General features: G+C 50.2%; 1 protein-coding gene across 6 annotated transcripts in view; it reads right to left on the reverse strand.

Annotated features, from left to right (window-relative positions):
• The window catches only part of LOC122373490 (complexin-like), a 41145-nt gene that overhangs the window by 25156 nt on the left and 3396 nt on the right, over positions 1–12593 (reverse strand). For 5 of the 6 annotated variants that reach the window (XM_043351607.1, XM_043351602.1, XM_043351603.1 and 2 more), the window contains exon 2: positions 6295–6383. In XM_043351607.1, the coding sequence (XP_043207542.1) occupies positions 6295–6349 (55 nt within the window). In that variant the 5' untranslated portion in view covers positions 6350–6383. Of the gene's footprint in view, positions 1–2597; positions 2634–6294; positions 6384–12593 lie in introns of those variants that run through there. The other variant, XM_043351605.1, reaches the window with a different exon arrangement.

A 12593-nucleotide genomic window follows, 5' to 3' on the forward strand; every position in this document is an offset into this window, starting at 1 on the left:
GTACCTTTCTGAGAATGCCTGTGAGGTCAGACTCTGTTGGAGCGTGCAGTTCAAACCAAAGTCAGAGTCGCAGTCGCCAAAATCTTCAAGACTCCGACTCCAGACTCGGAAATGTCAATGCCATGATTCATGCCATGTTCCTAGTTGGTTCTTTATTACATTTTGTAGCTGATTTTCATAGATTTTGGAGTGCTGACACATAATTTTCGTTCAAAGCGTGACACGAAATCTTCGGGGCCTTTCTCAACTCTCGCCAAATGTCTGCGACAGGCACAAGTACCGTTCAAGTGCCGCAGGGCTCATGAGCCTGCTTTTCACACAGGCTCCTAAGGAGCTCCACTGAGCTCTAAGAAGCTTTCAGAGGGCCCAAACCGGCCTCTGAGAGTCCTACTGGTGTCCATATTCTCTAGAGGGCCCATACAGGGATCTTTGAGGATATTGTATTTATATTTAGACATACAACAACTCCACAAGTAGGTGCTGTGGCTATTCTGCCGAGGTGATTATGAAGGATATGAGACAAATTACTATGGAATGTGACGGAAAGGATAAGGGTAGTTGAGCAATTGTTAACAGGACTGTGAGTGCTGCTGCTGCCACAGGCGCTGCGCACATCAACAGCCTGTGCAAGGATACCGAAAAGGATATCACCAGGGCCCTAAAACAGAAAAAAGTAAAAACAAAAACGTGAGGCGTGAAGAGGTCGTGAAGTCGAGTCGAAGTCGCTGATTCCTTCGAAAACTAATAATCTTGAATGTTTCTGGCTGTGTTATTCTGGCAGGCTGAAATGAATTTCTCAACGGTATTTCTTGGCACGTTGTTAACATACGTAGACCTCTGAAGGGCCGCACGAATCTTTGAGGATGCCTTCGAAAATTTCTGAAAACCTCAACTGGCCTATGATAGTTCAGCCGAACTTTTGAGGCGACAGAGTTTACTAACCCCAACCCGGCATCTGAGGGGTCACAACTCACGTGTCCCTCTGAGGGCCGCAACACATGTTTCTTATGTCCCTACCAACGTAGGGTCCTTAAGGATTCGACACAGACCCCGACGGTTCACACTGTTATTCGAGGGCTCCAGGCTCGCCCTGGGCCTAGTCTCTTAGCGCCCGCCGCCCACACTGGCTTTTGAAAGCTCGTGTGCCCGGCTTTCCGGGCCCACCTTAGGCTCGGAAAGCCCTAAAGCACCACTACACATAAATATTTGGGGTGACCCACGCCGATCTCCGGGATCCTAAGCAGGCTTCTGAGAGTCCACACTGACCCTGAGTGGCCTGAAATGGTCTGGAAGTCGCAATCCTATCTCTAAGGGATCCCTTGCCGCTATGCCGTGCGTAACTTTTGGTTCCGTTAAATATTTTTGGTCTCGTTTGCAGCGCTTCCCTTCACTCGAAAAACCAGAAACTTTTTGTTCACACTCGAGTGAACAAAACACTTCTTCTCACTGCAGCAAGGATGAATGATGTACTTCCGATTCACACTTCCGACATTCTCTCTCAGTCTTCGCTGAATGCCCAATTTTTAGCTACAATCGGCGGCTGGGATAAGCCCTATGCATTTCACGTAAAACCTCGGCATGCATGTGTGAATGGAGGTTTTAGCGAGGTGATCCGATTCAAATGGAGCGTTTTTCACCTTCTTCTGGGTGGTGATCATGAGCGACGAGAGTCTGCACAGGGGCCCTCTGCAGTGCGTCGGCAATCGCAGCCACTGTAATTCTAACGGTCGTTTTTGTCCAGAAATTTCAAAATTTTGATTTTTTTGTTAAAAAAATACATGCTATAGCTAGAAGGAAAACTTTGTCACCATCGGATTCCTCGCACCATTGCGCGTCGAATGATATGTAAAACGAGTGAGTAACGGCTGGGGAAAGGCAAGATTTAACACAAAACTTGATTTTGCCCCCCCCCCCAAACGAAAATGTCTGGCGACGCCTATGGAACAAGTGATCCAATGTATTCTGCAAGAGCATTCCTGCCATGTCTTCAATGGGCATTTGATTCCAGCGCGCCAGTTACTCGACCAGTTATTTCTCAGCAGTTAATCGATTTATATTGAGCGGGCATTCAGTGCATATTACGATTCAGCTGTTTGTCTATTGTTAACTTAAGTATCGCCCACGCACGCATCCACGCACACTCCAGAAGCACGCACACACCGAACACACGCAGTCACAGAAGCTCACAACTTCCAACAAATGCATGCATAAAGCAAGAACAGAACGCTGTGCTATGGAGGAAAATGAAGAGCACACTCACGACCAATTAATAAATGTACTCTGCCTCACACAACAGACCGCCAAACCGAGGAAACACACACCGCACAGCTCCCACACCACCAGAACACCATTCTACGCTGAGTTTGTGCACTACGGCAACACCACCGGACAACGGTACTAGCATCACCAGACACCAGCACCAGCTCGCATGGTCACAGCTGTCACAACCTTACAGCTCCGGCGGAGTCACACGACGAGGACACCTCGAAATAAGCCGGCACAGTCACCGTCCCCAACAAACAAGTCTCCAGTCGGCCCCAGCTGGGACAGACGGGACAGTCTGGAACGGGACGGGACGCGGACGGGACGGGACGTACCTGAGCCATGGCGGGCCGTGGACGACTGGCCGCCCGGCCCGCCGCCGCCGCCGCCGCCGCCGCCGGCACCGTCGGCTGAGCCATCGATCCACGCATCAAACATGAATGTGTGCGACGAAATCGGCGGCCGGCGCGCACGGCCTGTGCGTGCCGAGACACACGGACACGAGCCGCGACTCACGGACACGGGCCGAGACTCACGGACAGAAAGCCGAGAGGCGGCGCCTAGACCCGACTCACGGACACCGATCTGAGAGGCGGCGCCTGGACCCACGACTCACGGACATCATTAGCGGGCCGGGGATCGGAGATCCGACCGTCAGGACCCAGGACCTGGGCCCGGCACTCAGACGCAGGAACTCGAGCGCCCACTGGAACTCAGGCCGAGGCCTATTGTTTCCAATAAATGGGCCGAGCGGCGAGAGCTGCGACAAGTAAATAATTCACCTCAGTACTGGATAAGGACCTCCACCTAAACAAGCAGCCCCACACTAGTTAGCACAGCACCCGGGTGGCGCACCCAAGCCTTGCAGGCAGAGCCCGTACGCGTGCGGAGACACCGATACCAACCAGTCTGACTGCTGAACGTGCACCGACCAGACCAAACCGCATCTGCGTCATTCTCAAGGGCCTCTCACTGCACTTCACAAGAGCCACATAACAAGAGCAAATGCATCCAAACCAGCCAAACCGATGTTTCCGAAACACGGTACTTACCTAAGCGGCAATGCATTCTATTACTTTACCTAGTTCATAGAACCACTGTCATTCCAACGTTAGTACACCGAACTACTGAGCTCAGACCACCGCTCCTGGACCACCGCACCTGGACCACCGCTCCTGGACCACTGCAGCTGGACCACTGCACCTGGACCACCGTATCTGGAACACTGTACCGGACCTGCACTGTGCCGGACCTGCACTGTACTGAACCTGCTCCACATATATCGGACCTGCACTGTACTGAACCTGCTCCACATATATCGGACCTGCACTGTACTGAACCTGCTCCACATATATCGGACCTGCACTGTACTGAGTTCCGAACCTGTTCTACATATATTGGACCTGCACTGTGCCGGACCTGCACTGTACTGAACCTTCTCAACATATATTGGACCTGCACTGTACCGAACCTGCTCTACATATATTGGCCCTGCACTGTACAGAACCTGCACTTATGTATATTGAGACTGCCCTGTATTGGACCTGCACGGTACCGGACCTGCACTGTACTGAAGCTGACTACATATATTTGACTGTACCGGACCTGCACTGTACTGAAGCTGACTACATATATTTGACTGTACCGGACCTGCACTGTACTGAACCTGCACCATACTGGACGTGCACTTATATTGGACCTGCACTAGACCGGACTCACTCGGATAGCCAAGTGAGTGCAGTTATGCACTTATGCAGTTTGCGTCCACTAATTTTCAGCTCGCCCCCAATGCCACTCTTCTCTGGCCTCCCTTTATGTCTTTTTATGTCTTAAGGCTTAATCTTCGTGGGTTGCTGGTTTGTTACAATATAGTTTGTTTGACTATGGTATTTCATCCTTATTTGAATGCACACATGATAAGTTTTAGCATTCATTTTTATCCCCCATTAAAGTAGGTATTTAATGGTGAGCCAGTCTGACACTAAAGGCAGCCGATCTTCAGATTAACTGCAGATCCAATGAAATAATGAGGCTTATATCTATATGCCTGCAAGCTGATTTTGTCTCGGTCTGAAGATACACAATACACATTTTCGTGGTCGGAGCCGGGGAAATTCGATAAATTTCACCGCGGCTGTCTCATAAAAACATCGAAGGCAAAGGCTCGACGCGCGCGGCGCCTTTGTTAAAAGCCAGGGTTAAATTTATTAAATTATCTATTGGCACAAGGGCTGGCAGATGTTTCCTGTACATGATTTACAGAAGAGATTTACATCATAATCCGGAGCTCGGAACAACATCAGCGGATGGCGGGCCAACAAAAGCAGATGGCAGATATAAGCCAGGGCTGACATTGGACAGCATGTTGTCCCACGCCTCAGAAATGCTGGTCGATGTTGCATTTTCATACGATAATTTGATTAAAAAAAACATTCAGAAATACGCCATAAATACGTGCAATTTAGATACATTGTAGAATTGGAAATTGCAAATTGCCCTTGCCCCTTGCCCTTACGATCGCGCAGTGCCACACGAACCACACCAGCTCACAGCTGGTGTCAGACAGCCGGTGCCAGCACTGCAGCCGCCCGGCCGGCGGCACATATGTAGTGCTGACCTACCCCGCCACGTCAGATGCAGCAATAAAGCCAGCAGGACCTGACCTGCTCAACGCCGCCAATCGCACTCTGTAACCGAGGGCGTGTGTTGCAGACCTCAATAGGCACGCCCAGATTCAGACCGCGTAAATTCCTTGCACGTTGCGTAAGTAGGAATGTGGCTCAAAGTGCTGTCACATGCAGTAGGTCACTGATGACATCTATATGTCAAATTTAATATTTCAAAATCATGCCCCTACATATTACTGAAGCCTTTTCTGGACCTGTGATTTGTGAATCCTTTGCTAAGACCCGGAGTGGCCTGATTCTGTTTGAGTGCTGGCCGCTGCGGGAGGGACTGTACGGTCTCCACAGCGAGCGGCCCTGCCTACAGCGCCCGCCCGCCCCGGGGCGGCCATCGATTCTGGCCGCCCTCCAGGACGGTCGGCCCGGGCGGTCCCCGGCGTCCCCGGCGACCCGCCACCAGCCCGACAAACCGTCATCGGCCCGCCATCGGCCCGACAAACCGTCATCGGCCCGCCGTCGGCCCGGCAAACCGTCATCGGCCCGTAGTCGGACCGGCGGCGACATCGGCCCACGGACGGGCCGGCGGCACGTCATATCGCGCCCCGGCCGACAGGGGTCGGGGGGGGGGGGGGGGACGGCGCCGATAGGGGTCTAAGGGGGAGGCGACAGGAGCCAGCGAAGCCCGTGGTTCGCAGCAGCGCGATCGGTGGTGATTAGCCGGCAGACGGCGACAGAGGTCCTACACTAACGCAGCCGAGACCGCAGCCCCAAGGTGAACATCCATATTCTGAATACCAGCTCGAGTGCGCTCCTACATCAGACTATGGGCATCGAATACCTACCGGCGGGATAGTCAGAATAATAGCGGCAGCTCGACAACGCGTTCAGTCGATACCAATAGCTGTCACGAGCTGTTAGTCTTTGTTTCCTTAGGGTTATTCACGGCGGTGGAAATATATTAGCTGTCACTAGCTTATAATATGGTCCAATGGTCCATAAAAAACCACCAATAGCAGCCTGCACTTATGGAAGGAACTAGGAAGTAAGCAAGGTTGTTCAAGATCGGTTATCGGTTGAATAAGATGCATTATCCAATATCCTGGCATTATTAATTACTCAACGATGCATCTAAATATAGAACCTATTGGCCCGGCCGTCAGAACAATGAAACAGTTACGACGAGTAGGTATATAAGCTCTGGATAGGTACTCTTTTTCCGTTTACTGAAGGATGGGTGCATAAAGACTTCATTGCATTAGCCGGCGCCCCGGGGAGGGGGGGGGGGGCGAAGACCCCCGTGGTAATGCGCTATTGCCATAATCTTTTGGGGAACACTGTGCGACTTTTCCGAGGGATTCCGAGAACTGCCTACAGCTGCCCCCGACATCCATCCCCGCCTCGAACCCACCTTTGACGGCCTTCAGCTGACTGCCCATCATCTGTTTCGCCACGAAGGCGGCCATCTTGGTCACGTGCCGCGCGCCGGCCGACCGTTAGCTGAAAGGGGACATGCGGCGGTCAGATGTCGGAAAAGAGTACCTACCTTCTGACCTGTCCCGGCCCTGACCCGTCAGCAACATACATCTGACGAACCCCGCAGCATACTGTGATCTGAGACCTGGGTAGTGGGTACCGTGTGTAACACAGCACAGAACAGCGAGCTCCCGACCCACCAGAATTGATCAATGATCAGGGTGACTTCGGCGACACTACATAAGCTGTCATCTGCACTGATCAGGGTAAGTTAGTTTTTTTTAGCCACGTGACACACACAAACAGCCCTGTGACTCAGTCAACTCAGTCGTTCGACTCGTCCGACGACCTGTGACTCGACCAGGGTCAGATGTGGGGCCCACTCTACGAGTAAGGCCAACCCTACCTTTATAAAAGTACGACCTACGGTCAATTGGTCCATGGTCGGTGACATGAAGCCATCTAAGGTCCCTTCTGCGACTAGTCCTCTCAGTGCCCCAGTGTCGCGGGGCGGTCCCACCGACAGTGACCCTGCCAGGGCTTCTGTGAAGTGTGGTCCGTCCCAGTGGCAGCTCTGTGACCCGGCCAAGGTCAGCTCTGGGACTGACCTCCGGTCAGCTCTGGGACCTGATCTCGAGTCAGGTCTGAAACGTGACCTCGGGTCAGGTCTGGGACCTGATCTCGAGTCAGATATGTCAAAACCAGATATGGGTGAATCCCGTCACCCAGTCATGGGTTAGTTTTGTGACCAGGTCAAGGTCAGCTCTGAAACCTGACCTCGTATCAGTTATGTGACCCAATCCAGGACAAGCCCTGCGACCCAGCCAGGGCCAGCTCTGTGACCTGACCTCGAGTTAGCCCTGTGTCCCAGCCAGGGCCAGCTCTGTGACCTGACCTCGAGTTAGCCATGTGACCCAGCCAGGGCCAGCTCTGTGACCTGACCTCGGGTCAGCCCTGTAACCTGACCTCGGGTCAGCCCTGTGACCCGGTCAGAGTCAGTTCTGTGACCTGACCTCGGGTCAGTCCTCTGACCCAGTTAGAGGGTCAGCCCTGTGACCCAGTTAGAGGGTCAGCTCTGTGACCTGACCTCGGGTCAGTCCTGTGACCATCCCTGTGACCCGGCCGGAGTCAGTGGGGTCGGCCCAGTGCGTGCTATCGACCTGTCGGTGCCAGCCGCGGCGCCCGGCGCCCGGCGCCCGGCGGGTGGCGCCGGCGGAGGAGTCAATACTACACCTGCACGCTACGTCCGGGCACGCGCCTCGCGCCGGCCGCCGCCCGCCGCCCGGTCAGGTGAGCTCGTCACGGTACAGCGCTCCGACTGACCAGAGCTCGGGCGGAAAAACAACTGAGCGGCCGCGGCGGTTAACGAGCAGTGGACCTCCAGCGCTCAGCGGCAGCCGGCGGCCGGGTAACCCTGGGGCGCCGGCGCCGCCCAGCCCAGCTAAACGCTCAACATCATTACCCGATAATTGGAAATTCGATTTAGCCGAGAGTGCTATTGCGACAGCGTCCGCTGTCCCGTCTGGTGCAATTGTGCCTGGTGAGCTGACACTGCACAGTGCACAGACTTGGGCTAACCATTGGGGGCTCAGACTCGTTATCAGCTATCAGCATCAGCAGCTGGGGCATTCCACGTCAAATCGAACAAAAATCGGCTGTTTTGCACCTTACCATCAGCGATTTCATTATAAATTTGTGAGCGAGTTCCTGTGTGGCCCCGGACATTACATTGATGTTTTTTGCACATTCTGACCACAGGTCTTCTAAATATAGGGCATCAAATTTTTACAAAATGTTGCATCTTTATATTTTTGAACGACCATAACTTTGGTTGTACTTGTTTGATTTGAATGAAATAACCCTTACTGTTTAGGTAATTTCTTAAACATTTGTTTAGAATTGCACCTACTTAAATATATGACCTTGAAATTTGCTTAACTCTGTTCTTAAGCACAAATATCGAAATAGCAAAAAACACGTCACCTTCGATTTGGCTCATTTTCATATATTTTATTGCCTACCATATTCTTAACAACCTGTGAAAAAATTAGAGTGGGCCATTCATAAGTTTTGAAGAAAATTGCACATATGCAAACGTATGTTAGCACGCGCAGTGGAGGAGGAAGAGCGAATTTCGCCCACCCCTCCTGTTTTTCGCCAATATCTCATAAGATTAATGCGAAATTAATTATGGCTACCTGTCAAGAATTGAATTGGACATCTCATCGTGCAAGCAATAAGAAAATCGGTTCACAACTGTTCTAGTAATAGCGGTGTAAAGTGAACATCCTGTCGCCGCAGCGACGCGGCGACTCGGCAGCCGGCGCCGACCGCTACGCGCCGCCTGAATTGTAGACTGTGCCGGGACGGAACGGAACGGTTCCGTCTTTACATCGCGCTCCCTACCGCTGATTTCGTTCGATTCGCGTCCAATTTTGTGAGAAGACTAAGAAATGTACAGGCAATCTTATGGTGAAAGAATTTGAAAATCGGTTGGTAAACAATTGAAATATGAACGTGTAAACAGAAAATTGTGATTGCTGCATTTCCCGCATCGGCCGAGCCCGCCTTGCAGCCGGCGACATGTTACTCTTAGCAGGCCTTTAACTGCCATATTTATTATTGGATTAACTAGAAATTCCCCATACATACTATAAAATGTATGTTCTTTCGTATAGTGAAGATCAAAAGACGTGAAGATATCGTTGCGTGATAATGTTTTCGTTGAATTTACTTCATGATGCATTTCCACACGGCTCAAAATTCAATACCGTTTGCCTGAGACACTTTTACTATGGAACGTGAATGCTTGACTACGATGACTATGCATTTCCATTCTCGCAGAGTTTAGGATATCACTAATCAGCAATCATTCATTTCAGAAAGTGTACACAAGCAAGCATGTCTTGACTCTGTCTTTCAAGGTCACGCGCGGTTGCGTGATGTTGATGCATGAAAACGGCGTTTGCCGCGAAAGTTATGAATGGCCCACTCCAATTTTTTCACAGATGGTTAGGAACATTGTGACGGACATAATATGTAAAAATTAGCCAAATCGAAGGTGACGTGTTTTTTGCTATTTAAATTTTTCTGTTTTAATTCAAGGTCAAAAGCATTTCAAGGTCACTTCAATTTAATTTTATTATTAAAAATCAAAGCCTTATCAATTGCCTATAAGACCCTGTTAATATCATTTTGATACCAGAAAAGGAACCAGAGTTATAGCCATTTAAAAAATTGATGTGTGGCATTTTTCGCTATATTCGATGACCTATATCTCAGCGATACGTTATCAAATTTCGAAAATATTATACGTAACTCAGTTTTGAACCATGCCCAGTCTGCTTACAAATTTGCAGAAAAATCGAAGGGGATGACGGATTTCGGTGTTTGATTTGACGTGGAATGCCCCAGCTAGTGGAAGAGTGGAACTCGTTATCAGCAGCTAGTGGAAGAGCCTGGGACTCTTGACACTATGGGACCTGAGACTGTGGGACCTGGGACTATGGTACGGTTCTCCAGGGTATTAGTCGTTGGTCGCTCGGCGAGCGGGAGGGCAACCAGTTCCGCCCCTGTATCGCGTGACCCCTTGCTCCGCCCAGTTACGCACGAGCGTACTCCACACCGCGTAGTAGCGTGGGGAGGGGAGGGTTAGGATGGTGGCATGTGTAGAGGCTAGAACCGGTTTCCACCGCCATGCCACCGCCCAGCGACATGGAGCGGGGTCAGTGACCAGGGCGCAGGGAAAGGTCAGAGGTCAGCTATAACGTAGAGCTTTGTGTCTCCCTCCCCTCCTCGTGTAACGACGCACGACAGCGGCCGGCCGCCGATCAGGCTTGACATGTCAAGGTCACCCGCAGCCAACGGGCTCAGAGGGTTGGTCGAGTGCGCGTCCGTGGCTGACGACAGTCTCGACCATGTGCTATGGTGCCGATTAGTGATGTCAATTACGGAAATTCGGAATACCGATACCAAACCAAATACCAACCAAAACCGCGAGGAAATACCGAAACCAAACCGACTTGGGAAAATGAGGGACATACCAACTTTTTTACCGATTTCTTAGCCTCTTATACATTAGTGGGGGTTTGTGATACCAACAAAATACCAAACCAAAATACCAAACCAATCAAATACCAAATACCAAGTTGTTATCGGTTTGGTATCGATATACCAAAAAGTTGGTATCCGATTGACATCTCTAGTGCCGATAACTAGACTAGCGTGGGTAATAGTTTTTGTTCAGTGCATATGGCTGCTGGGGTGTGTCACCTTGATATGATGCCTTGTAACGTGTATGATACGCTTAATACCTCGCTGGCAGTGGCCGAGAGGAGAGGGGGAGAGGCGGGGAGGTGGGTGCCGCCTCCACATGTTTATTTTTGTTGATAGCTGCGAAAGCTGAAATTTGGCAAGCCTGACCTTTGATTCAAGCTGAATTTGTATGACAGCAGCTGTATTTTCACCCTCGCCCATATTGGTATTTTGCCAGCGTCTACCGTAAAGGGGGGGGGGAGGAGGGTCCGTTGGACCCCTTTGCCGTTCAGCCCCTGATCGAGCTAGAGCTTCGCGGAAAAAGAGCGTGTTGCCCGTGACGAGAGGAGGCCGATAATACCCAATTTTAAGGTCCTAGGTCATTGGTTGACAGGTCAATATAACTCAAAAGTCGGGGAATCTGGACCTGTTAGAGCTTCGTAAAGTGAAGCTGTTATAGGGTTTTGCGGGCTGCTGATCACGAATTTCAAGTTAGTTTTGATCACAGATGATGTTTTCGTGCATTTAGGCCAGGTCGGGTCAGGTCAGGTCAGGTCACATGTTACGAGGGAACCAAAACTACTTATTAAATGTTCAAACGGTTTCTAAATGTGAAATCAACTCCAAAATCTACCCTAGAACATGTAAAACTCGCAAGAGTGAACGAAGGTCACCAAAGTTCAGTGACCTGACTGACCTTCACGTGACCTTGATACCCACTAGAATCCATGGGATCAAAATCCTTTCACATGTTTGATCGCTTAAAGCCACAAAAAGACAATAAAACGCGCTCTACTCGAAATACGCCAAAACGCGATTCCGGCCAAACATGATCTCGGAAAGACAGGTCACAAGTCAAAGGTCTTTTGAGTCAGGGTCATATAAATTATAGGGTAGGCGTAATATTGGCTAACTCGAGGGTACTGAAAGTTTCGTCGCAATCAGCCTTATTTGCGAAAAACTGAGGGTAGGAGGTCTGTTCGACACCCTCCTACAAGTGCGAAGGTTGCAGGCCGTTGACCAATGACGTCAAAAGTGAACCTCTGTAAGGTCCCAAAATGTCTCGACGTCGCAGCACCCTTAGTGCCAGGGGACTTTTCAACGGGGAATGAAGCTTATATGATCTAGTACTACCTATCTCCCAGAGGCCTCACAACTTGTATGTAGCTATCTCGTATTTTTCTTCAGAGTCACCTGAAGTCAGGTCGGTGACGCAACCTCACGATTATTAACCCGCGCCCTGCTGGGGGGGGGGGGGGGTGTTTGAACACCCCCCCTTGTGGTTTTTCGCGAATAGCCGTTTTTGGTACACCTTATCATACATCAATTCTACACATGTTGTGAAAATTTCAGACCAAGGTCATTCAAGGTCAGGTCACCAGGTCACTTGAAGTGACCTCACCTCATAAAAAGTTTCAATGTCTGTCATAGCTACACCGAGTGACCGATCGCTTTGAAACTTTCAGCGATTGCTAAGAGCAATAGCACGTACAAAATGTATATCTCAGAATTTTGATATCGATGACCTAAGGTCAGGTCAATTTTGCGACCTCCCCATTATAAGTCAATGGGAGAAAATTGAAATGCGTCTTTTTTGGACGAAAGACATTATAAACACTCCCAAACACTGAATTACAAGTGGTTTAGACACACTGAACATGAAAATGGTGTCCATGACCCCTGTTTATGCCCTGAGGTCATCTTAGGTCACAAATGGTATCTAATAGTTTTTCGCAAATAACTTTTGATAGAGGCATGCTAGAGCGATGAAAACGCCTTAGATGTGTTCAGCTCGACGATACGGATCGACTGATATGCAACATGACCCTTTCCGGTCAGGTCATGACCTTGACCTGAGGTCAAATTTTCAAGTTGACCTTTCAAGGTCAAGTTATAGTTCATTCGATGCGTCTTGACGAGAGGAACACGATGCCGGTAAAAATAAGCTCGTACAGGGCTTGGGTCAAAAGTTATTGCAGA

Source organism: Amphibalanus amphitrite, unplaced genomic scaffold (genome assembly GCF_019059575.1).
Source record: "Amphibalanus amphitrite isolate SeventyFive unplaced genomic scaffold, NRLGWU_Aamphi_draft 001504F_arrow, whole genome shotgun sequence".
NCBI lineage: Eukaryota > Metazoa > Arthropoda > Thecostraca > Balanomorpha > Balanidae > Amphibalanus > Amphibalanus amphitrite.